Source organism: Gorilla gorilla, chromosome 12, assembly GCF_029281585.2.
Source record: "Gorilla gorilla gorilla isolate KB3781 chromosome 12, NHGRI_mGorGor1-v2.1_pri, whole genome shotgun sequence".
Classification (NCBI taxonomy): domain Eukaryota; kingdom Metazoa; phylum Chordata; class Mammalia; order Primates; family Hominidae; genus Gorilla; species Gorilla gorilla.
Genome location: NC_073236.2, coordinates 91214991 through 91242583, shown reverse-complemented (window position 1 = coordinate 91242583; position 27593 = coordinate 91214991). Strand labels below are relative to the sequence as shown.

General features: G+C 39.9%; 1 protein-coding gene and 1 non-coding gene across 3 annotated transcripts in view; one reads left to right on the top strand and one right to left on the bottom strand.

Annotated features, from left to right (window-relative positions):
• Positions 1 to 27007, top strand: part of PPP1R21 (protein phosphatase 1 regulatory subunit 21) — a 74822-nt gene extending 47815 nt beyond the window's left edge. For both annotated transcript variants that reach the window (XM_004029211.5, XM_063695890.1), the window contains exons 15-22: positions 2277 to 2429; positions 6909 to 7001; positions 9706 to 9948; positions 16775 to 16807; positions 18942 to 19058; positions 21647 to 21745; positions 22969 to 23097; positions 26327 to 27007. In XM_004029211.5, coding sequence (XP_004029260.3) covers positions 2277 to 2429; positions 6909 to 7001; positions 9706 to 9948; positions 16775 to 16807; positions 18942 to 19058; positions 21647 to 21745; positions 22969 to 23097; positions 26327 to 26356 — 897 coding nt within the window. In that variant the 3' untranslated portion in view covers positions 26357 to 27007. The remainder of the gene's footprint in view (positions 1 to 2276; positions 2430 to 6908; positions 7002 to 9705; positions 9949 to 16774; positions 16808 to 18941; positions 19059 to 21646; positions 21746 to 22968; positions 23098 to 26326) is intronic.
• Positions 13134 to 13236, bottom strand: LOC115933707 (U6 spliceosomal RNA). Its single transcript, XR_004069561.1, has one exon. It is a non-coding gene; the product is annotated as a U6 spliceosomal RNA (small nuclear RNA).
• Positions 27008 to 27593: the final 586 nt, after the last annotated feature.

Here is a 27593-nt window from a genome sequence, read left to right as displayed (position 1 = left end):
TGAACCAAAATATTTGAACTAATGTTAGTTGGTATCAGCTTAATATTAAATACTTAGCTGATATGATTTGATTAACCTAATTTTACAGTTTGTAATTTTCGTTAAGAACCCAGTAGGAAAGTGTAGTATATTCATATTAAAGAAAGTTTGGAAAATGTAGAAATATTAGAAAAAAGAAAATAAACCTCACAATGTACTACCATGATCCAAATGCGAACACTGTGTGAATTCATGTCATTCACAAGGACTATATAGCTCAAGATTTTTGGAATCCTTACTTTATTGAATACTACCTAACATAGAATTTCATTTGATATAGTAAAATATCAGTGAAAAATATAACCTTTCAGACCATTAGTGATTAACTTTTGACCAATTTTTGCCAAAGTAGAATACTCTGTTTTACAGATTACTTTTTAAAATTTATCCAAATACAATATTCTTTAATGTATACAAGACTGTAACTTTTCTGGCTAAAGCATTTAGCCATACATTTTTATTTATATCAGCATTTCATATAGCACTGAAGAGGCCGAGGTGGGAGTATTTATTGCTTGAGCCCAGGAGTTCAAGACCAGCCTGGGCAACATGGCAGGACCTCATCTCTACAAAATTAAAAAAATCAGCCACACATGATGGTGTGCATCTGTGGTCTCAACTACTTGGGAGGCTCAGGTAAGAGGATTACTTGAGCCCAGGAGGTTGAGGCTGCAGTGAGGCCTCCTACCTCGGTCTCCCAAGTAGCTGGGACCACAGACGCACACCACCATGCCTGGCTAATTTTTCAATTTTGAAGAGATGAGGTCTTGCCATATCGCCCAGGCTGGTCTTGAACTCTGGGCTCAAGCAGTACCCCTGCCTCAGCCTCTCAAAGTGTTGGGATTACAGGTGTGAGCCACTGCACCTGGCTTATCAAAGGATTCTTAAAGAAACTGCACTTTGGGCTGGGCACGGTAGCTCACCTGAGGTCACGAGTTTGAGACCAGCCTGGCCAACATGTTGAAATCCTGTCTCTACTAAACATACAAAAATTAGGCTGGGTGTGGTGGCTCACGCCTGTAATTCCAGCACTTTGGGAGGCTGAGGTGGGAGGATCACGAGGTCAGGAGTTTGAGACCAGCCTGGCCAACATGGTGAAACCCCGTCTCTACTAAAAGTACAAAAATTAGCTGGGCGTGGTGGTGCGCAACTGTAATCCCAGCTACTGGGACAGCTGAGCCAGGAGAATGGCTTGAACCCAGGAGGCGGAGGTTGCAGTGAGCCGAGATCGTGCCACCGCCCTCCAGCCTGGGTGACAGAGCAAGACTCTGTTTCAAACAAACGAAGAAAAATACAAAAATTACCCGGATGTGGTGGCGGGCACCTGTAATCCCAGCTACTCAGGCGGCTGAGGCAGGAGAATTGGTTAAACCCAGGAGGCAGAGGTGGCAGTGAGCTGAGATCGTGCCACTCCACTCCAGCCTGGGCAACAGAGTGAGACGCTGACTCAAAAAAAAAAAAAAGAAAAGAAAAAAAGAAACTGCACTTTGGTCAGTTTGCAGTGAAATTAAGTATTTAATGATCCAGATGATCATGACCTACTATTAAAGGTTCAGTGAAAAGACACATGTTGAAGTCACTTTAAAGTACTTGTTAAGATACAAAACCACAGAGGTAGCATTATCACAAATATTACCAAACGCCACAGATTCAAAATCATGGCTTTGAAAGTGATAGATCTTTGTGGCTGCTTACATAGAGTTAACAAATGTTAAATCTGTAAATAACAGTCCACTGAATTTTCGGTCTTTTTTTTCTATATTTGTAAGTTTTAAATTGAGATTTATAGAATTAAATTTAAATGGAAGTCACATATTCAAGATACTGTGTTATATCTTCTGTTAGAATATGAAATATTCAAAGTTAAAATATGGAATCTAGAAATCCAAACATGGATATTTTGAGAACAGTGGCAGAAATCAATGAGGTAAAGAGCTCATGAAAGTCACCTACAGAATAAATAAGTATCAGTCTTGGTTTTCAGGAAGAATAGAAATTGTCTAGAAAAGGACATGTCAGAAATTTGTTCTGACTATTTATACTGGTGTCCTCTTTTTATTATAAACCATTGCCTAGGTATTCTCAAATAAATAAATGTGGACTTTGGGGCAGGTGTTGAAATTTCATTTCCATTTCCATTCTCAACATCTTTAAACTTTGCTGCAAAAACTATTAGATATATATTTTAGATATATTGTTGGAAAACAAAATCTATTTCCTTGTCACACTTTGTTTAGATTGCATCCTTCTTCAGCAACAATTTGGACTACTTCATTGCTTCACTGAGCTATGGACCTAAGGCAGCGAGTGGATTCATTAGTCCTCTTTCAGCTGAATGCATGCTACAGTATAAGAAAAAAGCTGCTGCCTATATGAAGTCTTTGAGAAAGGTTTGTTAGCTGCTGTTAATGTTTAAATCAGAGGAAACATCAGGAGTCATTCTAGAGAATGGCAAGAGTTTTTCTGCAGTTTATATTGTTGACTTTTTATACGATATTGGGGTACAGGTTGTTGGTGGGTGTTGGGGGAGGGCTGTGGGGAAGAGGAGGTGACAGGACCCAGACTTTACCTGAGAAGCAGCGTTGCCTATATTCGTAGGCCGTGTTGGACTCATGTCCCAAGTGCCTGATAGAGCGCCTGGGGTGAGGTAGCCAGCCAAACAGTAAATATTGAACTTCAGAAACTCTTAAAGTTGTAGAAACAGAAAAAAAAGAAATATGTGTATGACTTTTTTCTGAATAAGAATATGCAGTTGTTGCAAAAAAAAAGAAAAAAAAGGAGAGAAGATACTGCAGTACATTAAGAAGAAAATTGTGGTCACCTGTAATCCTACCTCCCAAATGTAGCTATAATTGACTTTTTTAGAAAACAATATATTTATATCCAAAAAATGTTATTATATGTTTGAGTGCACATGCACACACATACTATAAAAAGCAGAATGTATTTAGGTGCATGTACTGTTTTAGAATTTTTTTTCTCTTAATGCATTGAGGATATATTTATATATATCTCAAAAATTGTATCTATAAAATACATGACTCAAGGGACATCATTAAAAAAGAATGAAAGAAGGAATAATAAAATATAAAATATAAATTACTATTTTTTTTATTTTTTAGCTGCTCTTTGGGGAGCAGGACTAACTTATAGACAGTGCACCCAGAGCTGCCAGCTGTCATCATTTATTTATAGTGTTTCCTTCTGTAAATTTATAATTTAATTAATTCATTGCTGGTAGATATTTAAGTTGTTGCCTGTTTTTCACTGTTACAGTAGAGTGCTACAGTGGATATTCTTGCATCTGCAATTTGTGCATTTTACTTTTTTCTCTTCTTTAAACGTTTTAGCTATGCAGTGCATAAACACGTTCTTATATTAAATTAGATCATTACAGGTAAATTATAATCCCTAATTCCAGTTCCTCTCTAGAGGTAACCATAATTATCAGTTTGATGTGTAACCTTTCAGGCTCTTTGAGCATTTATAAGCATGCAATCTATAAACAAAGAATTTTTCTTCCTTCCTTCCTTCACTTTTCTTTTGTTCTTTTCTCCTTTTTTCTTCCCAAATGCATGTTTCATTGTGCAATTTGCTTTTTTTTGTTTAAAATAATGATTTAGAGACTGTCTATATCATTACATGTGGAACTCACTATATTCCTTTTAGATATGGCATAGAATTCTATAATATGGATGTTCCATAGTTTGTTTAGGTTTCCCTTAATTGGTAGGCATTTAGGTTAATTCCACTTTTTTACTGTTACAATAATACTGCAACGGATAGCCTTGTAAATGTTTCCTTGGGCACATGGGTGGAATATGAGAAGTAGAATGTTGCAGGCCACGTGGCTTGTACATTTTAAGTTTTAATAGTAGTTGCCAGTTGTCCTTCAAAATAGGCACTCTGAAGGATACTTCCCACGGTATAAAAGCTACCTATCTCCCTATGTGAATTGCTGGTTCAAAGTCTGTGAGTGTTTCAAATTTTGGCATGTTTTTCCAGACTATACTTCAGGAAGGTTACCTATTTATAGTTTGCCAGTAGTAGAAATATGAATTTAACCCATGCATTTAATATTTATCAGTCTCAGGAGAGGTTTCTTGCTGTTGTTTTGGTTCATATATATATATTTGCTTGTTAATGAGGTGGAACATCCTTTCGTAGTTATCACTTGTGTTTATTGTATAAATTCTCTCTTTAGGTCATTTACCTTTTTTTTTTTTTTTTTTTTTTTTTTTTTGAGATGGAGTCTTGCACTATCGCCCAGGCTGGAGTGCAGTGGCATGATCTCGGCTCCGCCTCCCGGGTTCACACCATTCTCCTGCCTCAGCCTCCCAAGTAGCTGGGACTACAGGTGCCCGCCACCATGCCCGGCTAATTTTTTTTACTTTTAGTAGAGACGGGGTTTCACCATGTTAGCCAGGATGGTCTTGATCTCCTGACCTCCTGATCCACCTGCCTCGGCCTACCAAAGTGCTGGGATTACAGGCGTGAGCCACTGCGTCCGGCCTTACCTATTTTTAAATAAATGTTTCTAATTAGGGTTGAAAGAGCTCTCTCTATATTAAGAATGTTAATTTTGTGTTTATGTGGGAAATATTTTTCCCTAGTTTGCTGTAATAGTTTTTCAAAATAGAAGTTTTTATTTTTGTATCATCAAATAGGTCTTTTTCTTCATGGTGATCATTCTTAGCCAGGGTTGATTTCCAAGGTAGAAGCATTCACCTATATTTTCTTCCAGCATTTTTACAGTCTAAATTTTTACATTTGGACAGGCAGCCTGTAGTAGCTGGAAAAAAATACATAAATAAATAAATTTTTAGATTTGGATCTTTAATTCATCCAGAATTTATTCTGATATAAGATGTCAAAGAAGGATCTAAATAATTATTTTTTTCAATAATTAGCTGGTTGTCCTTGTACCGTTTATTTAGTCCATCTTTTCTCCATTCAGTTAGAAATGCAGTATTTGCCACATAATAAATTTTTATGTATGCTTTTGTTCGTTTCTGGATTTTTTATTCTGTTCTTCATCTATTTTGGTGCAAGTCCATATGGTTTTAGTTAGTGTAGCTTATACTGATGCTCCTTGACTTATGATGGGATTACGTCCTGATAAGCCCATTGTATGTTGAAAATATTGCAGCCAGGTGCAGTGGCTCATGCCTGTAATCCTGACACTTTGGGATGCCAGGGTGGGAGGATCACTTGAGTCCAGGAGTTCGAGATCAGCCTGGGCAACATAGGGAGACCTCGTCTCTACAAAAAAAAAAAAAAAAAAAAAAAAAAAAAAGCCTGGCATGGTGGTGCATGCCTGTAGTCCCAGGTGCATGCTTGGGAGGCTGGGCTGAGGCAGGAGGAGCCCTTGAGTCTGGGAGGTCAAGGCTGCAGTGAGTCGTGATCACGCTACTGCACTCCAGCCCAGGGTGACAAAGTGAGACCTTGTCTCAAAAAAAAAGAAAAAAAAAATCATGTCAAAAATGCATTTAATGTGCCTAACCTACCAACCGTCATAGCTTAGCCTATCCTGCCTTAAATGTGCTCAAAACACTTACATTAGCCTACACTTGGGCAAGTCATCTAACATAAAGCCTATTTTATTTATTTATTTATTTATTTTTGAATCAGAGTCTTGCTCTGTCGCCCAGGCTGGAGTGCAATGGCGCGATCTCGGCTCACCACAACCTCCGCCTCCTGGGTTCAAGCGATTCTCCTGCCTCAGCCTCCCACAGGATCCTGCCACCTCGCCCGGCTAATTGTTTTTGTATTTTTAGTAGAAACGGGGTCTCACCGTGTTGGTCAGGCTGGTCTCGAACTCCTGACCTTAGGAAGTCCACCCACCTCGGCCTCCCAAAGTGCTGGGATTACAGGCATGAGCCACCGTGCCCGGCCTTATTTATTTATTTTTGAGATGGAGTCTTACTCACTATGTCGCCCAGGCTGGAGTGCAGTGATGCAATCTCTGCTCACTGCAACCTCTGCCTCCGGGGTTCAAAGGAGCCTCCTGCCTCAGCCTCCTGCCTCAGCCTCCTGAGTAGCTTGGATTACAGGTGTGTGCCACCACGCCTGGCTAATTTTTGTATTTTTAGTAGCACCATTTTGGCCCGGCTGGTCTCGAACTCCTGACCTCAAGCAATCCATCACCTCGGTGTCCCAAAGTGCTAAGATTACAGGGGTGAGCCACCACTCCCGGCCAATTTTATAATAGTGTTGAATATCTCATGTAACTTACTGAATACTGTACTGAAAGTGAAAAACAGAATGGTTGTATGTATAAGTACTCAAAAGTATGATTTCTATTGAATGCATTGCTTTTGCACCATCGTAAAGTCATCAGTCGAACCAAGGTAAGTCAGTGACCATTTATAATTGCTTTAAGTTCTTTATTATTCTTTTTTTTTTTCTTTTTGAGACAGAGTCTTGCTCTGTTGTCCAGGCTAGAGTGCAATGGCACAATCTCTGCTCACTGCAACCTCCGCCTCCCAGGTTCAAGTGATTCTCGTGCCTCAGCTTCCCTAGTAGCTGGGACTACAGGCGCGTGCCACCATACCCGGCTAATTTTTGTATTTTTAGTAGAGATGGGGTTTCACCATATTGGCCAGGCTGGTCTTGAATTCCTGACCTCATGATCCGCTTGCCTCGACCTCCCAAAGTGCTGGGATTATAGGTGTGAGCCACCGCGCCCAGGCTATTATTTTTCTTTTAAAAAATTATCTTCCTTTTCACATGTATTAAAGAAAATAGTCTGCTTTGACATACATCTGAATTTATTGTCACACCTCGTTTAGCATTCTTTGTGTATGTTGGATGCAGGGGAGGGGTGATACAATATTTTTTCTTTAATTCTTATGATGCTTTTATCATAGCCCCTCTTGGAGTCTGTGCCTTATGAAGAAGCACTGGCAAACCGCCGCATCCTTCTCAGCTCTACTGAAAGTCGAGAAGGCCTTGCACAGCAAGTATGGCACTGGGAAAATTATGGAAATTGTTAAAGAACAGAAATGTTAAATCCCCCATAGAAAGTTTTTAAGATACGTAGAATGATTCAAAAGTCTGCATAAATAAACATGTGAAATGAATTGTTTAATACATACTAAAAAGCAAATAGACATAATTTGTTGAAAAACATGTGTTGACACTCTAAGTCATCTTGATTCAGTTGGTGATATAATTGGAACTAAAGTAATATCAACACACTTTGGCCATGATGATTAATTCTTTTTTTTTAGGTACTAGATTTAAATGTCTGAAATACTAAAGTATAAGAGGGGGCAAGAGCTAGTGACTCTGAGTTATTTTCATTTCTTAAAGGAGCAAGAATGAAAAATGTGCAATATTTAGTGGTCAGTTGAGTTTGGGGAGTGGGTGGGAGTGGGAGGCACTGTCTTTTTCAGAAAAAAAGGAAAAAAAAATATGTATATATTTGTCCACGGTTGGTGGCTGGTAACTCCCATAGTCCTTGTTACAGTAAATGGAATCTCTCTGATCTTTTCTTGCCCTCTTTTTACTTGCCTAAGGCAGGACTCTAATCTGACTTAACAGCATTGTAAGGCATAATACCCTCATTCTAGAGGTGTTGCCCCATACCCTAGTGGAAGAAATGCTGCTGTACAGAGAAGAATCTTAACAAGACAGGGCTTATTGGGTTTTGGGGTTTTTTTTTGTTTTTTTTTTTTTTGAGATGGAGTCTCACTGTGTCACCTAGGCTGGAGTGCAGTGTCATGATCTCAGCTCGCTGCAACCTCTGCCTCCTGGGTTCAAGCGATTGTCCTGCCTCAGCCTCCAGAGTAGCTGGGATTACAGGTGCATACCACCATGCCCAGCTAGTTTTTGTATTTTTAGTATACACAGGGTTTTGCCACATTGGCCAGGCTGGTCTTGAACTCCTGACCTCAAGTGATCCCCTGCCTTGGCCTCCCAAAGTGCTGGGATTACAGTCGTGAGCCATTGCGCCCAGTGGAGCTTGTTGGATTTAGGTCCAGTCACATTTCTTCATGGTTGTCAATCATGTCTATCCAGTGCAGTCTCCATGAAAAGCCCAAGAGGGCAGGGTTTGGGAGCTTCTGAATAGCTGAACACATAGAGGCTCTTGGAGGGTGGCATGCCCAGGGAGGACATGGAAAGTCTGCACCCCTTCCTCTGCTTCACTCTAAATCTCTTCATCTGTATCCTTGGTAATAAACCAGTAAACATGTTTCCCTGACTTCTGTGAGCCACTCCAGCAAATAAATCAAACTCAAAAAGGGAGTCATGGGAACCTCAATTTAAAGCCGGTTAGTCACAAGTTCTCAAGGTCCAGACTTGTGACTGCTGTCTGCAGGGGAGGCATTTTTGGGAAGTGAGCTCACAATCTGTGGGATCTCACACTATCTCCATGTAGATAGTGGTGGAATTAAATGGGAGGACACCCAGCTGATGTCCACAACAAAACTGACTACTTGTTTGTTGATGGGGAAATATCCCACATATTTTGGGGTCACAGAAGTCTTCTGTATTGATTGTTAAAGTGTGAGAACAGAGAAAAAACGATTTGAGAGTTTTTCATAGCAAAGGTTTACCTTAAAAATTACTAGGACCTTAGAAGCCTTCCTCATGCCCATTTCCAGTTACTGCTCTCCTCTCCCCCAAAGGTAACCGTTCTCCTGCCTTCTAGCACTATAGATTAGTTTTTTTCCCTGATACTGAACTTTTTATTAAATGCAAGTATGCTTTTTCAGGTCTGGCTTTTTGTGTTCAGCACAGTATATGGTATTAGGTTGGTGCAAAAGTAATTATGGTTGTTGATATTACTTTTAAATAAATGGCAAAACTACAATTACTTTTGCACCAACCTGTAGTTCTTTTTTTTTTTTGGAGATGGAGTCTCACTCTGTCGCCCAGGCTGGAGTGCAGTGGCGCTATCTCGGCTCACTGCAAACTCCGCCTCCCGGGTTCACCCGAGTAACTGGGACTACAGGCGCCTGCCACCACGCCTGGCTAATTTTTTGTATTTTTAATAGAGATGGGGTTTCACTGTGTTAGCCAGGATGGTCTCGATCTCCTGACCTCGTGATCAGCCCACCTCGGCCTCCTAAAGTGCTGGGATTACAGGCATGGGCCACCGCGTCCGGCCTGCACCAACCTATAGTTCTAATTGTTTACAAACATGTCCATTTTTGTATTCTCTGCTTTTTATATTTTAATTAAGAGGATGGTTTAAGTTGCTGTGCTTTGATAATTAGTGGCATTGCATACCTTTTAATTTGTTTATAGTCTTGTTCAAGTTTTTTGTTGTTGGGTTTTTTTTTCTTTTTTCTTTGCTTTTTTCTCTATTGAGTTGTCTATCTTATTGGTTTGCAAGAATTCCTTGTATGTTCTAGTTATTGGGTCTCTGTTGGATAAATGCTTTACAGATTCTAATTCGATTCTAAGTTTTCTTTTCACTCTTGATGTTTTTCAATGAGTAGAGTTTTTTTTTTATCTCACTATAGTTTAATTTCTCGATTTGTGGTTGTGCTTTTTGTATCATGTCTAATAAATCTCTTCCTATTCTAGGGTCAAACTTTATTATTATATTTTTACCTCTGTGGGGTAGTTTTGGTTTACATTTTGTAAAATAGTTTTTGGGCCACTAAGGTTTATCTGTATTAGTCTCTAAGATACAACACTCTGTCACTTTTCAAGGTTCAACAGAGTTTGGAAAAGATTTCTAAACTGGAGCAGGAAAAAGAACATTGGATGTTGGAAGCACAGTTAGCCAAAATCAAACTAGAGAAAGAAAACCAGCGAATTGCAGATAAGCTGAAGAGTACAGGTAGTGCCCAGCTGGTTGGGCTGGCCCAGGAAAATGCTGCTGTGTCAGATACTGCTGGCCAGGATGAAGCCACAGCTAAGGCTGTGCTGGAGCCCATTCAGAGCACCAGTCTAGTAAGTGTCTTCTTGGTTGTCCTGTTTTCTTTTTTAAATGCTAATTGGTAAGTATCTAATGTTCAACATTAACCATTGTCTTAGTTCATTCGGGCTGCTATATCAAAATATCATAAGCTGAGTATCTTGTAAATCACAGAAATTTATTTCTCACAGTTGTTGAGGCTGGGACGTTCAGGATTAAGGTGCTGGGAGATTCACTGTCTGGTTAGGGTCTGTTTCCTGGTTCATAGACAGCAGCATTTTCATGGTGTTCTCACATGGCAGAAGGGTCAGATGAGCTCTCTGGGGTCTCTTTTGTAAGGGTATTAATCCTATTAGGTTATTTCCCAAAAGCCCTACCTCCTAATACCATCACCTTGGGGGTTAGAGTTTCAATGTAGGATATTGGGGGTGGGAGGGGACACAAACACGCAGGCCACAGTAACCATCTTAATTATACATCAGTTCATAACAGGAGTGATCCATGTACTCTAGAAGAAAGCTGGTTAGTAAGCAGGATATCTCCTTCAAAAAGTAACCATTAAATTCCCTGTGATTTTACATGAGACTTCCTCATGGTGAGGACTATGTTCCTGGAAAAGATATAGTAAGTTAAATTTAAGATGATTTTGTTTTTCCATAAAAACATTTGTAATATGGGGTTATTATGTTTCTAACAAAGGACCAAATGCCTAATTCTTTAATAGAAATAACCACAGGAAGCCGAGAGTAGTGGCTTATGCCTGTAACTCCAACACTTTGGGAAGCTGAGGTGGGTGAATCACTTGAACCCAGGACTTTGAGACCAGCCTGGGCAACATAGTGAGACCCTGTCTCTACCAAAAGTAAAATAAAACAAAAACAAGTAATAATAAAAAAGAAATAACCACAAATACAATTTTAACCCAATTGTCTATGATGTATTCCTAGAGAGTATAAAGCTTTACGATATACACATACTGTAGAAACCCATCAGGTTCTCTTTCATGAGGCAGATTGTTGGCACATTATCTTGCAACTTTTTATTTCTTGCCTTATTGATAATTACAGTGATTTAGAAAGTGAAAAACATTTATATTGCTTTTATAGAATTTAAAGTTACTTTAAAAAATGTTTTCTAATTACACTATTCTGTTCACTGTAAAAAATTAGGAAAATCTAGAAAAAGAAATCAGGAAGGAAAAACCCTAATAATCAAAGGAGTCTTTTAGGTGTATTTTTTTTAAGAAACATTTTTTTTACAAGCTTGAGGAGCTTGAAAGCCATGGTGCTTCTTGAAGACCCTGTCCTAAGGTGTGTGCTTTTCTGCTGACTGTACTCCTGAAGCTCACTGATGCTATTGAAGAGCAAGTCGTGGTTCTTCCACCTCATTCACAGCATACCTGCTAGTTAAATATACAAACCAGATTTTATCTTCAGACCTTATTGCATCTAAACAGTGTCAGAACCTCAGATGATTGTGAATTTTCCTAGGTATGGTAATGATATTATTATTTAGGAGAATATCTTTACTTTTTAGAGATGGATTTCAGTGTACTTAGAGTAAGGTATCAAAATGTCTGCAACTTACGCTCACATGTTTACAAAAAAATATATCTGCACAGATCAATAAAGCAAAACAGGCATGCTAGCAATTATTGAATCTAGATACTAGATATACAGATGTTTACTATACTTTTTACCCCTAACCTTTCTGCATGTTTGACATTTTTCATAATAAAATATAGAAGAGAAAAAAGAATCATTGTTTGTTCTGGGAGGTATGGGGGGAAAAATACCCAAGAATTAAAATTTTTAGAAAAGCAACAAATAGAAAATAATAACAATTTAAAAATAAAAATAAAACCTATAAACAACAACAACAATTAAAATTTTTAGAAATGCAATAAATAAATAAAAACTTCCTAGTTTGGGCTGGGTGCAGTGGCTTATGCCTGTAATCCTAGCACTTTGGAAGGCCGAGGCGGGCGGATTGCCTGAGCTCAGGAGTTCGAGACCTGGGCAACAAGGTGAAACCGCGTCTCTACTAAAATACAGAAGAAATTAGCCAGGCGTGGCGGCCTGCGCCTGTAGTCCCAGCTACTCGGGAGGCTGAGACAGGAGAATTGCTTGAACCTGGGAGGCGGAGGTCACAGTGAGCCAAGATCATGCCACTGCACTCCAGCCTGGGCAACAGAGCGAGACTCTTTCTCTACAAAAAAAACCCCAAAGAAACAAAAAGAATACCTTCCTAGTTTGTTGACCATGAATGTTCATGACCAATGGTCATGGTGACCTTGAATGGTCGCCACACTCACAGGACAGTCCTGTAGTGTTCACCAAAGGCAAGTCTTTGTTCCATTCACAAGTCCTGCATGTTGCCTCTGATCGGACAAGATGACTGTTTTTACCTCCATATCAGTGGTTTAGCATTTAGCTATGGTGTATAAATGAGGTAATGAGAGGGACATTCAACAAACAAAAGAATTCCAACATCCATCCAAATAGCATTTAAGAACTGCCCCCACTCCCTTGCCTTTAGATTTTTCCTTCAGTGTCTGTCTCAAATGATGGGGTCAGACTGTTCATTATGTCTGATTTCTTCTCCCCAGCTCCATTGCCTGTATCCATTCCTTCCTTCTTCTTAGAGTTGGTGGTGGCCAGACTAGACCAGGGAGGGTGCTGCTGACAAGGACATTGTAATTATAGAAATCGTGTGCCTGACACAGGTCTAAGGACTTTCCAAAGTATTAGTCAGTCAGTCAGTCCTCACACAGGATTGTAGGTACTGTCATAACTCCATTTCATAGTTGAGGAAACCAAGGACCAAAGAGAAATAACTCACATGAAGTCACACACTTGATAAGTGATGGGATGTCTCATCCCAAGCCCTGCCCTCTTAACCAAGATGGCCTTGTGTCTGATCCATGTCAGAAAACAGATTAGCCGACATAAACTCATTTGTTAGCCAGGTGTGGTAGCCCACGCCTGTTTTCCCAGCTACTCCAGAGGCTGAAGCAGGAGGATTTTTGAGCCCAGGAGTCTGAGGCTGCAGTGAGCTATCATTGTGCCACTGTACTCCAGCCTGGACAACAGATTGAGGCCTTGACTCTAAAAAAAAAAACAAATAAAAATCAGATAAACTCATTTGCTTACTGCTTGCCTTACTGAGGTGCTGGAATTGGTAACACTGGCATATATATTTCTTTATAAACTAATAATTTTAAAACGTGGAATGCTTCATGAATTTTCATGTCATCTTTGAGCAGGGACCATGCTAATTTCTGTATCATTCCAATTTTAGTACATGTGCTGCTGAAGAAGCACAATGCTGGTATATTTGAGTTGTTAATGTCAGTTGCTGAAAGTTTTGGATTATCTTTTTATTTGAACATTTTCAATGGAAAACGCTATTCTTACATATGTAAGTGAAAAAAATTTCTAGGGAGGGACACGAAAAATCTTTAGTACTGAACACTATTGGGCCATGAGTGATAATGACCTTAGTTGGGTTTCGTGACTTTAGAAGTTGCTATTTAAATCAACTAGTTAGTGTAGGGGTGGAAAGGAGCTGATACCTTTTCTCTCCATCATGAGGGTCACAGCCAGCACTCCTATAACAAAGGACAGGTTAACTGCTAACAGCAGATTTCTGCCAAAAATAACCTGGAGTCTTGCCTTGCACACAGTGCACAATATAAATAAAAAGAGATGGAGTTTTCTGTTTTCCTTGATGTTTCTACTTTCAGCCTTTCTTTTTATCCCCATGCCCTTTAAGTGACCTTAAGGGAACTAATTGTGTGGCTGTGTACGTGTGTGTGTCTTTGTGTCTTTTCTGTCTTCTTCCTCTTGGGTGTTGGGAGCAAGTATGTGCCCATTTCAGTGTTAATTGATTAACAAAGGAAGCTCATCCTACAGGGAGATTACTTTGGTTCAGCCACTTTGAGGCAGAGAAAGTAACCTCAGATAGAAACTTTTCTTTTTTTTTTTTTTGAGACGGAGTCTCACTCTGTCACCCAGGCTAGAATGCAGTGGTGCGATCTCCACTCACTGCAAGCTCCGCTTCCCAGGTTCACGCCATTCTCCTGCCTCAGGCTCCCAAGTAGCTGGGACTACAGGCGCCTGCCACCACGCCCGGCTAATTTTTTGTATTTTTAGTAGAGACGGGGTTTCACTGTGTTAGCCAGGATGGTCTCAATCTCCTGACCTTGTGATCCGCCCACCTCGGCCTCCCAAAGTGCTGGGATTACAGGCGTGAGCTGCCGTGCCCGGCCTAGAAACTTATTTCTAACTCTGTAACATTTCAAGAGTTAAATGCTTGTTATTTTTAGCAAGATACCTAGTATTACAATTTGAATATTCAGCCACCTATTATATATTATAAAAAAAGATAGCAATAGCCTTAAAGTAAAAGCACAGAACAATACACATTTCTGTTTTTTGCCGGAATGGAAAAGCATTGCTTAAATTAATAGAATTTTTAAACATATATTTTAAGTATAAAAATAACATTATCCTGAATAATCAAGCCACCAATGTTATCATTTTTTTCTACTAAATTTCATATATAGTTGAGACTGTACTACATAAAATTTCAAATCTTTTAGCATAATGTTAAAACATAAACATCCTGTTATAAGAAACTCAGTAGAAACTTACTGATTTCATAGTATTCCATATCTATTATACCTTAGTTTACCTATGATTAGACATTGGTTATAACTTTTGCTATTTTAAATAATGTCTCATTTTTATGTATGAGGTTATTTCTGCATGTTAAATGATTACCTCAGGATGTATTCTCAGAGTTGGAATTAATACTTCAGAAGGCATGAATATTTTCAAATTCCTTGATCTTTATTACCAAATTATTTTTTAAAACGACTGTATCAGTTTATACTATTGTTAGTATCATATGAGAAAATGTTAAAGTAATCTGTGTTAAAGGCTTTCCTTGCATTGCCGGGCGCGGTGGCTCACGCCTGTAATCCCAGCACTTTGGGAGGCCGAGGCGGGTGGATCACGAGGTCAGGAGTTTGAAACCAGCCTGGCCAACATGGTGAAACCCCATCTCTACTAAAGATTAAAAAAAAAAAAAAATTAGCTGGACGTGGTGGTGGGCACCTGTAATCCCATCTACTCGGGAGGCTGAGGCAAGAGAATTGCTTGAACCCAGGAGGCGGAGGTTGCAGTGAGCCAAGATCGCATCATTGCACTCCAGCCTGGGCGAAAGGGTGAGACTATGTCTCAAAAAAAAAAAAAAAAAAAAGTTTTCCTTGCATTTATACATTACCATTCCTTTGAAGGACTTGGTGCTGTACCCATTTTCAAATCATAACCCGGGAGTAAGGGGGTGAGGATGAGCAGGTGGAATAGATGTTTCCTCGCAGTTTATTTTATAAACTGCAGTCATATTTGAATATGTAAAATTAAATGATTGGAGTATTATTCCAAGCAATTTTTAACTAAAAGAGAGTAATTGCTACTTCTACTTCATAAAGTAGAAAAATTATGGCTCTTCTATTTTAAAAGGTCTTATCAAAGACTCTTTTACAGCCAGGTGGGCATAACATTCATTAGCACACATTCAGTTGATATACTCTCAGTGTTCAGAACAATACTCCAAAGGAAATTATTTAGAATACATTAAAACTGTCTATTGACTGGGCGCGGTGGCTCTTGCCTGTAATCCCAGCACTTTGGGAGGCTGAGGCAGGCAGATCACGAGGTCAGGAGTTCAAGACCAGCCTGGCCAACATGGTGAAACCTGCCTCTACTAAAGATACAAAAAATTAGCTGGGCGTGGTGGCGTGCATCTGTAATCCCCACTCCTCGGGAGGCTGAGGCTGGAGAATTGCTTGAACCCGGGAGGTGGAGGTTGCAGTGAGCCTAGGTCACACCATTGCACTCCAGCCTGGGCAACAGGGCGAGACTCTGTCTCAAAAACAAACAAACAAAAAAAAACTGTTCATTGAGTGTAATATCTTACAGAATCCATTGACACTGAGTTTCCAGTAGTTTCCTTGTCATTGTGCCCAAGCACATGCCCCTCCACCTTGAGCAATAACCAGAATTCAGAAATCATGACCATCTGTTTTTGAAATCTTAAACTGTAGAAACAAACTTTTAAAAAATCTAGCAGCAGCCAGGCATGGTGACTCATGCCTGTAATCTCAGCTACTCAGGAGGCTGAAGACGGAGGATCTCTTGAGCCCAGGAATTTGACGCTGCAGTAAGCTATGATTGCACCAATGTAATGCAGCCTGGGTGACAGAGGGAGACCTTGTGTCTGAAAAAAAATTAGGAAGAAAAAAATCTAGCGGCATTTTAATGTGTTTAAAATTACATTTTTGTTTTCATTAATTTAAATCTGAAATTTATGCTTACTCCTGTCATAATAACGTTATATCAAAAGTATATTTCTTCTCCTTTTGAGCTTTCAACTAGAGTGTTTATTATTTGCATTTTCTGTTTGGAATGTTTAATTATTATGGTCACCGTAAAACTGTCTCTACCCCTTCTTGGCTACCGCTTTGGGAATAGGTGTAGAAATGGCAAGTTGTGGTTAAAAGCTGATCTTCTCTTCTCTCCTAGATGATTTGTTGGGTTTCAGTGAGAATGGCTAATCAGCATTTTGATAGAAGATTTGGTGATGATAATTATTGGTTACTGCCTCATGGCAGAAATAGTAAATGCAGCTACCTATCTTCATGTCCTTGTAGTAAAAGACAGTCCAAGGATGATCTTCTAGTTCTGTACCCTCAATGCTCTGTGAACAGAGAGGAGAAAATATTACAAGCGTTTGATCTATTGTGCTTGAAATGTACACATTCTGTTCTAAAAGATTTTTCCCCTTATGTTCTAGATTGGGACTTTAACCAGGACATCTGACAGTAAGGTAACATGTGCTTGTCATCATGTTGTTTGTTAGTAAATATCTGGCAGCATGTTTGTTGACAAAGTTCTGCAAAAGCCATCTTTGTCTAATTGTTATTGTTTTTTCCTGACACTTCTAGCAAATGTGGAGCCAGTGTTTTCCACCTTTGTGTATGGATCCATGTAGCTTTTCTCTGGTTCTGTTTTGATGGTCACCAACAAATTATAGCCTGTTTTTGTAATTGCCTTATTGAGTGACTTGCCATGGAGATTTGACAAGGTGTGGCTCCTGCTTGGGCCTTCATTCGCTGGCATACTACATGAGGCTGAGAGCCGTGTTAGTCCTCACAGTGGGCAGCCAGGAAAGCAGGGCTTAGCAAGGGCTATCTAGGGCCTTGACCAAGTATAGTGTACTTGGTAGCTGTTTCTTGCCCACAAAGCAAGTGAACCCAGGTCAGATTTGGCCTGTCAGATAGGTTTGCACTTTTGAATTTTGAAATATTCTAAGATGTAACTTTATTTATTTATTTATTTATTTACAGACAGAATCTCATTATATTGCCCATACTGAAGTGCAGTGGCATGATCTCAGCTCACTGCAACCTCTGCCTCCGGGTTCAAGTTATTCTCCTGCCTGAGCCTTGCAGGTAGCTGGGACTTCAGGTGCATGTCACCATGTCCAGCTAATTTTTGTACTTTTAGTAGAGACAGGGTTTCGCCATGTTGGCCAGGCTGGTCTCAAACTCCTGAGTTCAGGTGATCCACCTGCCTCGGCCTCCCAAAGTGCTGGGATTACAGGCGTGAGCCACTGTGCCTGGCCACTTTAAGATGTAACTTTATAAATAAATAAACATTGAAGTCATCCAGCTTACCACTCAGTATGGCAAACTGGTTAATATAGTTCAAGTAAGCTGGTAGATTCTTTGATTTCTGTATTTATTCTTGTAATATAGATAATCATGAACTTCTGCGTGTATTTTTAAACTAAACTCAACAGGGTGTCATTGTTTGAGTAACTAGTAGAAATACCAGTCTGGGACAAAGGCCACAAACTGTTCAATATAGAAATAGTTTAATTTATTAGTATGTTGGGTGGGCGTGGTGGCTCACGCCTGTAATCCCAGCACTTTGGGAGGCCGAGGCGGGCGGATCACAAGGTCAGGAGATCGAGACCATCCTGCCTAACACGGTGAAACACCGTCTCTACTAAAAAATATAAAAAATTAGCTGGGCGTGGTGGCGGGTGCCTGTGGTCCCAGCTACTTGGGAGCCTGAGGCAGGAGAATGGCGTGAACCCGGGAGGCGGAGCTTGCAGTGAGCCAAGACTGCACCACTGCACTCCAGCCTGGGTGACAGAGCGAGACTCCCTCTCAAAAAAAAAAAAAAAAAAAAGTTTATTAGTATGTTTAAGAGCATTAGAGTCGTCTTAAGATAATTTTGGAGAAAACAAGAATGTTTGGATTTTAGTGGTTGCAATAAATATGCCCCTTTCCCCTGCCCTCTTCCAATTAGAGGAGGGCATAGGAGTCAGACAGATGGACATTTTGAAAGTCGGGTTTGTGTTTGGCTGGGCACGGTGGCCCAGCAATTTGGGAGGCTGAGGCAGGAGGATCACGAGGTCAAGAGATCGAGACCATCCTGGCCAACATAGTGAAAGCCCGTCTCTACTAAAAATACAAAAATTAGCCAGGCATGGTGGCGCCCACCTGTAATCCCAGCTACTCAGGAGGCTGAGGCAGGAGAATCGCTTGAACCTGGGAGGCGGAGGTTGCAGTGAGCCGAGATCATGTCACTGCACTCCAGCCTGGTGACGGAGTGAGACTCTGCCTCAAAAAAAAAAAAAAAAAAAAAGAAAGTCAATTTTGTGGCTAATAAAAGCTGGATGGAGGGGCATGGTTCCAGTGGGCTTCCCATTACTTCAGTTCTGTTCTCTTGAAGCCATAACTTCATTCTGAAATAGAAAGATGCTAAATAAAAGAAATCTGGAATATACACTTCCCTGCTATGTCTGAAGTTTCTTCGAGGGGGTAGGAAAACAGTGATTCCCCATCAAAGTTCAAGTGAAAATGTACAAAATGTTGTCTTTTTTTTTTTTTTCTAGAAATGCTTCATCTCACTGGTACTTGTTTATTTATGTGTATTTGTGTTCTATTTAGGTTCCAGATGTGGAATCTCGTGAAGACTTAATTAAAAATCACTACATGGCAAGGATAGTGGAACTTACGTCTCAGTTGCAGCTGGCTGACAGTAAGTCAGTGCATTTTTATGCTGAGGTGAGTGTAGATTTAATTAGATTGGTGGTTTTTTTCCTAACCCCTGCAGGAATTAGGACACTGTCCTGTTTTCCTGCTGTTCACTGTAAGAGAGAAGTCAATGTTCCAAGTAGCTGGGACTATGGGTGCGTATCACCACGCCCAGCTAATTTTTTGTATTTTTAGTAGAGACGGGGTTTCACCGTGTTAGCCAGAATGGTCTCGATCTTCTGATCTCATGATCCGCTGGCCTCGACCTCCCAAAGTGCTGGGATTACAGGTGTGAGCCACCTTGCCTGGCCCAGAGTTCATATTGACTAGTCTGTATACCAACTAAAAATCTTTATTTCAATAAATATAAGACTGATTTGAGTGAGGCTCTGCCTTTTTTTTTTTTTTTTTTTTTTTGAGATGGAGTCTTGCTTTGTTGCTCAGGCTAGAGTGCAGTGGCACGATCTTGGCTCACTACAACCTCCGCCTCCTGGGTTCGAGCGATTCTCCCACCCCAGCCTCCTGAGTAGCTGGGATTACAGGCACCCGCCATCATGCCTGGCTAATTTTTGTATTTTTGTAGAGATGGAGTTTCACCATGTTGGCCAGGCTGGTCTTGAACTCCTGACCTCAGGTGATCTGCCTGCCTTAGCCTCCCAAAGTGCTGGGATTACAGGCATGAGCCACCACCCCTGGCCACAACTCTGCCTTTAAAAAAAAAAAAAAAGTTGTTGCACTATGCAATATCATCTATAAAATTATACACAATTCATAGAATTAAGGGGGCAAATGAAGATAGAAAGTAGAGATACCAAGGAGTAGGAAACAAATGGTAAGGTAAAATGGATGCTGCTCAACATGAAAGAATGCCTTCAAGATCTCTGACTTGAAACTTTATATTAAAAAGTCAGTTATGGATGGCAGATAGATGAGTATAATGCTTAAAGTTGTTAAATTGAAAAAGGGAAGATAAACCCTTTATTGAGACCTGACTTTTTGATTTTCTCTTATACTAGAGTTGAAGAGGTTGATAGGAGGCCAGTTGCTAAAAGTGAAGAGGGGCTTTGCATCTTTTTCCTGCTAAAATAAATCGTGTGCTTAGCTCAGTGTTGTTCACAAGCAGCCATCGAATACATGTTTGATAAGCTGATCAGTAGTGACAGCTTGTTGGAATGCAGGAAAGGGGGAGGACAGCAAACTGAATGACTAGCAGTGGAAATGCTGAATCACTAAGCCGGCAGTCCAGCAGGCATGGATCCTCATTGTTTGGTTCTGAGTTAGTGTCTCAGACTTGATTATCCTTTTCACAAGGACCTGTGCCTTGCATGCCTATATTCCTCTTTGTCAGGTTCATTGCTGAGCACAGAGTAGATGTTTGGTTAATAGGAGGCGGTTGATTTGGTTGGCTGAACTGCCCTAAAATTTTGTGAGAAATGAAATGAGTAGCTGAGGAATTTTTTTTAGGCTGTTTGATTTCCAAGAGATTTGGTTATTTTAGTAAATATCTTCTGTGCAATTGTGATTCAAGAATTTTTAAATTGTCCTGCTTTTTCCTTATTGGTAAACAGGAAGTGGTGACCTCCCCTCTCCAACATGACTTTACTGCTCTGAGCGCCTTATGTTGACATAGCATTTGCATGTGTCTCAACAGATCCTCCTTGTCAGTAACCTTATCAGAAAGTTTAGTGAGCCTTTTAATCTCTTACCCTCTTTGAACAATATTGTGAAATAGGATTTTTCTTTTATCGTTTTGATCTACACACTCTCTGGGTAGAGTAGGATTGGTAGAACCCCTAAAGAAAGCAGCCTGGAATTTTTGCAATCTTATGCTCATTTTTTCCCTTGTAAGTAGCACATAATCTGTAGGGTAGGATGGTAAAGCTTTTATTGCTCCTATAATGTGGTGTCTAATGAAGGACTTAAAACACAAGAAAAGTACCTTAGGATCCATAGTGCGTGGTCAGAAGCTCCTGATAACTTTTGTAATAATCACTTTTCTTTTTATCTAGTATAAATATAAATGAATTCTAACGGGTGCTGTGGCTCACACCTGTAATCCCAGCACTTTGGGAGGCTGAGGTGGGCAGATCACTTGAGGTCAGGGGTTTGAGACCAGCCTGGACAACATAGTGAAACCCGTCTCTACTAAAAATACAAAACTTAGCTGGGTGTGGTGGTGCATGCCTGTAATCCCAGCTACTCGGGAAGCTGAGGCAGGAGGAACACTTGAACCTGGGAGGTGGAGGTTGCAGTGAGCCAAGATCATGCCACTGCACCCCAGCCTGGGCAACAGAGCAAGACTCCGTCTCAGAAAAAGAAAAAAAAGAAAGTTCTTATGTATTATATATAACCACTGGTCATCAGGCTAGAGCGAAGAAAAAAACATTGATCTTAAGTTGGTGGACTTTTTTCCCCTTACTGAAATGACAAAGCTGGGGGCCACTTCTTTCTTAGGTGTACTCTAATGTGTGACACAATGCCTATAGGTATTCAACAGATTATTTGTGGAATGAATGAGTAACTTTGGCTTTGAGAAGTGTTTTTAACAAACTTTCCCGAAGCAAATTTGGTTTTAGAAAATGCTCCCTCTAGTAATGGAATGTTTTCTGATTTTACAGTGCCGAGCACTCTCTAAAAGACTGGCCTTGGCTGAAAAGTCTAAGGAAGCATTGACAGAAGAAATGAAACTTGCCAGTCAGAACATCAGCAGACTTCAGGTGAGTTAAGTGTTACCTAAATGGTTTTAATGTTTTTTCATTGAAAGTTCTTTGGTAGCAAAGCAGCATTTCTTTTCCAAAGGCATTTGATCTCTAGATATGCTTTTTAAGATAACCACTGTATTTCTGATTCATTTAAAAATAACATCTTACTTATGTTAGGCAAAAAGTAGTTGTATTGTTTCTCTGACTTGATTCTAATTGTAAATCATTCTATAGTCGGCTTTTGCTTAAATAATACTTATTTACCCAGAATCTTTCTTTCCCCTTCCTTGTACATACCCATCATGGTGAGCTGTAGGCTTGTTCTGTACATATTACTCTGTTCCTTTTCTTTCCTGTTTCATAAAACGGATCTAAACTGAAAGGTGGGGCTATAACATTCCTTCTTACTCACTGCCTGGTTTTAAATCTTTGTTTTCAGAAAGCCTCTGCTAATAAAAACATGATGCCAGGCAAGGAAAAAACACAGCACTACAGCAACACCCACTTCCTCTTTGCTTTAGATTCATTTATCAGATTAATTAGGCACACAGGATTAGATTTTAGGCAGCAGAAGAGAGCATGAGAAATGGGAAGAGAGATGAAGGGTGCTTCTTTCAGGGACGGTGCTGCCGGGAGGGCTGTAGGCCATCAAGGCGTAGGATGGAGGCAATGTGTTGTAGGCCTCACCTATGGCTCAGCAAAACCTGAGGGAATTTGGAAAGATAATGAGGCCATATGGCTTTTCTTATAATTTTATACCTGGCATAGAAAGAAACCCTTAAATTTTTGCAAAGAAATTATGAACCTACTTTGAAGGCTGAGAAAAACTTGTTCCCATTTCTTTTAACTTTGTTCTCTTGTTAGGCCTGTGCCTTAACCTGCATGTTAATTGATCAGATAGACCATCTTTATAGGTTGCTTTTACAAGTAAAAGAATTTTTTAAAAAAATTGATGTAAATAGTTGTACATGTTTGTGGGGGACGTGGTATTTTGATTATTTTGATACCTTTGTACAATGTGTAATGATCAAATCAGGGTCATTTGGATGTCCACCACCTCAAACATTTATCTTTGTGTTGGGAACATAATAATTCTTCTTTTGTAGCTATTTTGAAATATACAGTAAATTATTGGGAAACTATAATTTCCCTACTCCACATTTTTTTGTGAATTAAAAAAGCTTCAGAGTGGTATGACTCGTGGGATGTTGATTTTTCTCTTTTTCTTTGCTATTTAGGATGAGCTGACAACTACCAAGAGGAGTTACGAGGATCAGTTAAGTATGATGAGTGACCACCTGTGCAGCATGAATGAGACATTATCTAAACAGAGAGAAGAGATTGACACACTAAAGATGTCCAGTAAGGTATGTGAGGTGAGGTGAGGTAGTCTCTCTGCAATATAATATTTAATGTGAGGTATTTTATTGTTATGCATTTCAGGAGCAAGAGGACATAAGATTTAAAGTGTTTGTAAGGGCCAGGGGCAGTGGCTTAAGCCTGTAATCCCAGTACTTTGGGAGGCTGAGGTGGGAGGATCCCTTGAGGCCAGGAGTTGGAGAGCAGAGTGGGCAATATAGTGATACTTCATCTCTACAAAAAAAAAAAAAATGAAAAAATAAGCCAAGCATGAGGGCCTGTGCCTATAGTCCCAGCTAGTTGGGAGGCTGAGGTGGGAAGATTGCTTGAACCTAGGAGTTTGAGGTTACAGCAAGACCTCAAGATTGTGCCACGGCACTCCAGCCTGTGCGACAGAGTGAGACTCTGTGTCTAAAAAAGGAAAAAAAAAGCATCTATAAATAATTTTCCTTAAAATCATTTGTCCTTTTTTCCAAAAGTATTAAGTGTCTTTGGCTGAATTAAAAGCTGAGAAAGTCTGGCCTCTAAGGCTTTAATACTGTATCAGCTGCTTTTTGGCATTTTTGGCATTTCTCCTACTGTTGCAGAAAAGTTAGGGGGACTCACAAAGGGCCTTAGGAAAGGGATTGCTCTTTATTTATGTAAGACCTAAAATGGTACTGTTGAAGAGTAAACGTTAGAAAATTTATTCTCATAAATGTTAATATAACCTTGGAATGTCTTACCCTTTTAACTAGATTTCCTTTCCCATAATCCCTCTGCTTGCCCAGACTGAGATAGTAGATGTTGGGCAATATGTTTAGGCTGAAATGCATATCCACATATCGTGTCTTTATTACTGTAACAATGTATGTACTGTTTTGCCATGAAAGGTAAACTTTGGGAGGCCAGGGGCTCACTTAGTTGGCATCATCTCGTGTGCTTAGCCCATTTTCATAACTCAGTATTATACCACCATCAGCTGGCATTTACCATCTCCAGCCTGCAGTCTTTGAGATCTGCTGCTGCCCCTTTGTGATTCAGCAGGCATTTATTGAGTTCCTGCTGTGTATACTGGGGAGAAATAGAGAGGAAGAAACCATGGCTTTATTTTAGCATCTGCTGTTGGTGTTAAGGACAGGATTCTGTTCATTTAGGGTCTTCTTGGAAAATATATCATGTTAATGCATTGGAATCTGCATTATATATGATTTTGTTTATCAACATAGTTTCGTGATATTCATTGATTGCTTGCTGCTTTGGAGGCTGTCTCTGATGCTTTTCTGGGCTGTTTCTGTGATTATTGTAATCACCCAATATGGTTCTCATTATGGTTCTCCAGTTACTTGTGGTTCAGGAAACTTGAGCTTGGGGGTAAGGGAGTTGGCGATCGGGGGCTGGTCCTTTTAAGGAAAGCCTCCTTTAACCTTTTGGTTTCTTGTTATTCCATATTCCAGCAGAGCAATATCTAATTCACAAGTTAGATTCTTAGTAGTGGTAGAAAACACACACATTGAAGAGGTCGTGTTTTGGGTTTTCTCATGGTATGTATAATTTGTTTTAGTGTAGTAGTATGAGAAAGCCCGTTTTAGCACCTAAAATTTGAAAAGAAGTAGCAATAATTTTTGAAAACTTTTCAATCTCTGGAACTTCAGAAGTATTTGGTTTTGAATTGAGAAAGGTACATGTTGAGTACAGCAAAGCTCATTGTCCTGAAGGTAATTGGATTGCAGCTACTTCAGAAGTTAGGGAACTTTCAAGTTTCCTCTGACTTTTTTTTTTTTCTTTGATGGAGTCTTGCTCTGTCACCCAGGCTGGAGTGCAGTGGTGAGATCTTGGCTCACTGCAACCTCCACCTCCCAGGTTCAAGAGATTTTCCCACCTCAGCCTACCTAGTAGCTGGGACTACAGGCATGCACCACCATGCCCGGCTAATTTTTTCTTTTTGTATTTTTGCAACAGGGTTTCACCATGTTGCTCAGGCTGGTCTCAAACTCCCAGGCTCAAGTGATAAGCTGGCTGCAGCTTCCCAAAGTGCTGGGATTACAGGCGTGAATCACAGCACACAGCATCTTAGAGCTTGTTGATCTTTTCCTTAAAATACCAGCCATTAATAAAACTCTAAGAGACCCTTCTTCAATTTGAATTTATGTCATTAACCTGTCTTTGATCATTCTGTAATCCTGTATTTTGCTTTTCCCCCATTTAGTAATTTACATTGCTATAGCATCATCTTATGGCTGACATTGTCTCCATTGGATACAAAGTAAACATCCTCAACCATTTGTTTGCTATGATCTTGCTCTTAGTGTTTATATTCTGCAAGCATTTCTTCCATGAAGAAAATGTATTTATGCCTAAGAGTTAAATACAGGAATTTAATTAAAATGTATTCCCAAGAAGGGAGCCTCTGCAGAAAGAAGAAAAATTATACAAAACTAGAAAATCCAAATCTCCATATTTGAGGAAATGGAATAAGTTATCTTCTCTCTGATTTGTTCTCAGCCAGTATTCAAGCTGACTTTTAACAGATAATCAGTGCCGTTTGGGTGTTAGTTAGCACATATTCGGAGTTATTACCTATTAAGACCTTTAAAAGAAAAGGTGTTTATTTAAACAACGACGAGACATGTTCTTTTTTCTGAGACAGAGTCTTGCTCCATCTCCTGGCTTCATGCCATTCTCCCGGCGCCATCTCGGCTCACTGCAAGCTCCACCTCCTGGGTTCATGCCATTCTCCTGCCTCAGCCTCCCAAGCAGCTGGGACTACAGGCACTCGCCACCATGCCCAGCTAATTTTTTTGTGTTTTTAATAGAGACGGGGTTTCACCGTGTTAGCCGGGATGGTCTCGATCTCCTGACCTCGTGATCCACCCGCCTCGGCCTCCCAAAGTGCTGGGGTTTAGGCTAACATTTTTTTATTCAGCTTCTTGAAATCTTAGACTCTCTTGTCTTTGGAACAAAATGAATGTTTGTAGTTTTGATAAATCCAAGATAGTAGCTTTCTTTTCTTTCTTTATTTCCTGTCCTCAGCCCCGAGAGGTATAGGGTCTGTGGAAGCAGAGAGGAGAGAGAGTATAACAAACTGCTTTGCGATTATTGAATAAAAGTTAACAATGCAAGGTTATCAGCTATTCTCCTTTTTGGAAGCTAGTGTTCCAAGGTGAAATATGGCTTTCAGACAGCTTGGTTTATAAACTATGTGAGTTATTTTTTTTTATGTTTATGTTCTTATTGTTGATATTTTTCTTTGCACAGGGGAATTCTAAAAAGAACAAGAGTCGATAGTTTTGAAATAGCTGGTTGGCGACTGTTCTTTCCAGACCTGCTCCTGCTGCACAGAGCCACAGGGCTGAGACCGCGTCCATGCTGGCTGCCTTCAGGAAGCTAAAGTATTGTTGGACCTAGTAAACTAGTCAGTGTTGGAAACGGCCTTGAAATATTTAAAACATATTTGTAACCAGTGAGGCAAATACAGAAGTTGATGTCGGCAGTAAATGGAAAACAATACATATGTCATGGATATTGTAGGTTTCCTTATGCTGTTTTTACTGTGCACTTTTTAAAATTAGGTTTTAATTTCAGTATGTAAGAACAACAAATATTTTGTATACTTTCAAACTCAATTATATGGTAATCGATTTGGTATCTATGGAATAGATATATGTTTCTGGAAAAAAATGCTTAAATTGTCAAACTGTCATTACTTCTTACTATAGTTGAAGGCATTCTCCAGATTCTTTTTAAAAGATTTGTTCATATTTCTCTCTCTCTCTTTATTTTTCTCTCTCTCTCTCTCTTCTTTCTCTCTGAGGGGGAGGAAGCCCTCCAAACTTCAGTTCCTGTGGGTTTAATATCATTATCTTCAGCTCTTTGATACCCTGTGTTAGAGTAACAGCTAAAGGAAGTTCATGTCAATAAATTCATACTTATATCACACTTTCAGTCTCTCTATGAAAATTTGATAAAGGAAACTGAACCCTATTAAAGTCGGCTTTTACAAAACATATCAAATGCCAACTGACTGAGGTGTAATCCTCGGATTCCTCAAATTGGAATAATTCTACAGTTAATCCTTTAGTAAGGCTCTTGAGTTTTGCCTTGAAAGCTACTTTAAACCACACTTCAAGCAAAGAGCCTGAGCCCTTTAAGGCTCCCCTTGGCTGATATCATAAACATTGTGTTGTATTAGTGTCAGGAGTGGCTCTGGCAGCACTCTCCACCCCTACTCCCGAGGCACTAAATATATTACTCCTTTCTGAACTGCTTACACAGGCCCATTTCAACCGTGTCCAGGTCTCCAGATTAGCTGAGGAGTTCCTGAAACCCCCTTCTCCTTACCTCTCCGCCTGTGGCACCATCTCTCGAGTCTACTCTCTCGACAGTTGTGAGTCACCCTCTAAAATGCTTTATTCCGGAGTTTACCTGAGAGTCCATCACCGGCTTCTCTCTGTGCTCAGCACAAAAGCCAACTCCTTGGCCTCTGCCCTAAGTCCTCAGCTGCCTGCCATACAGAGAGACTCTG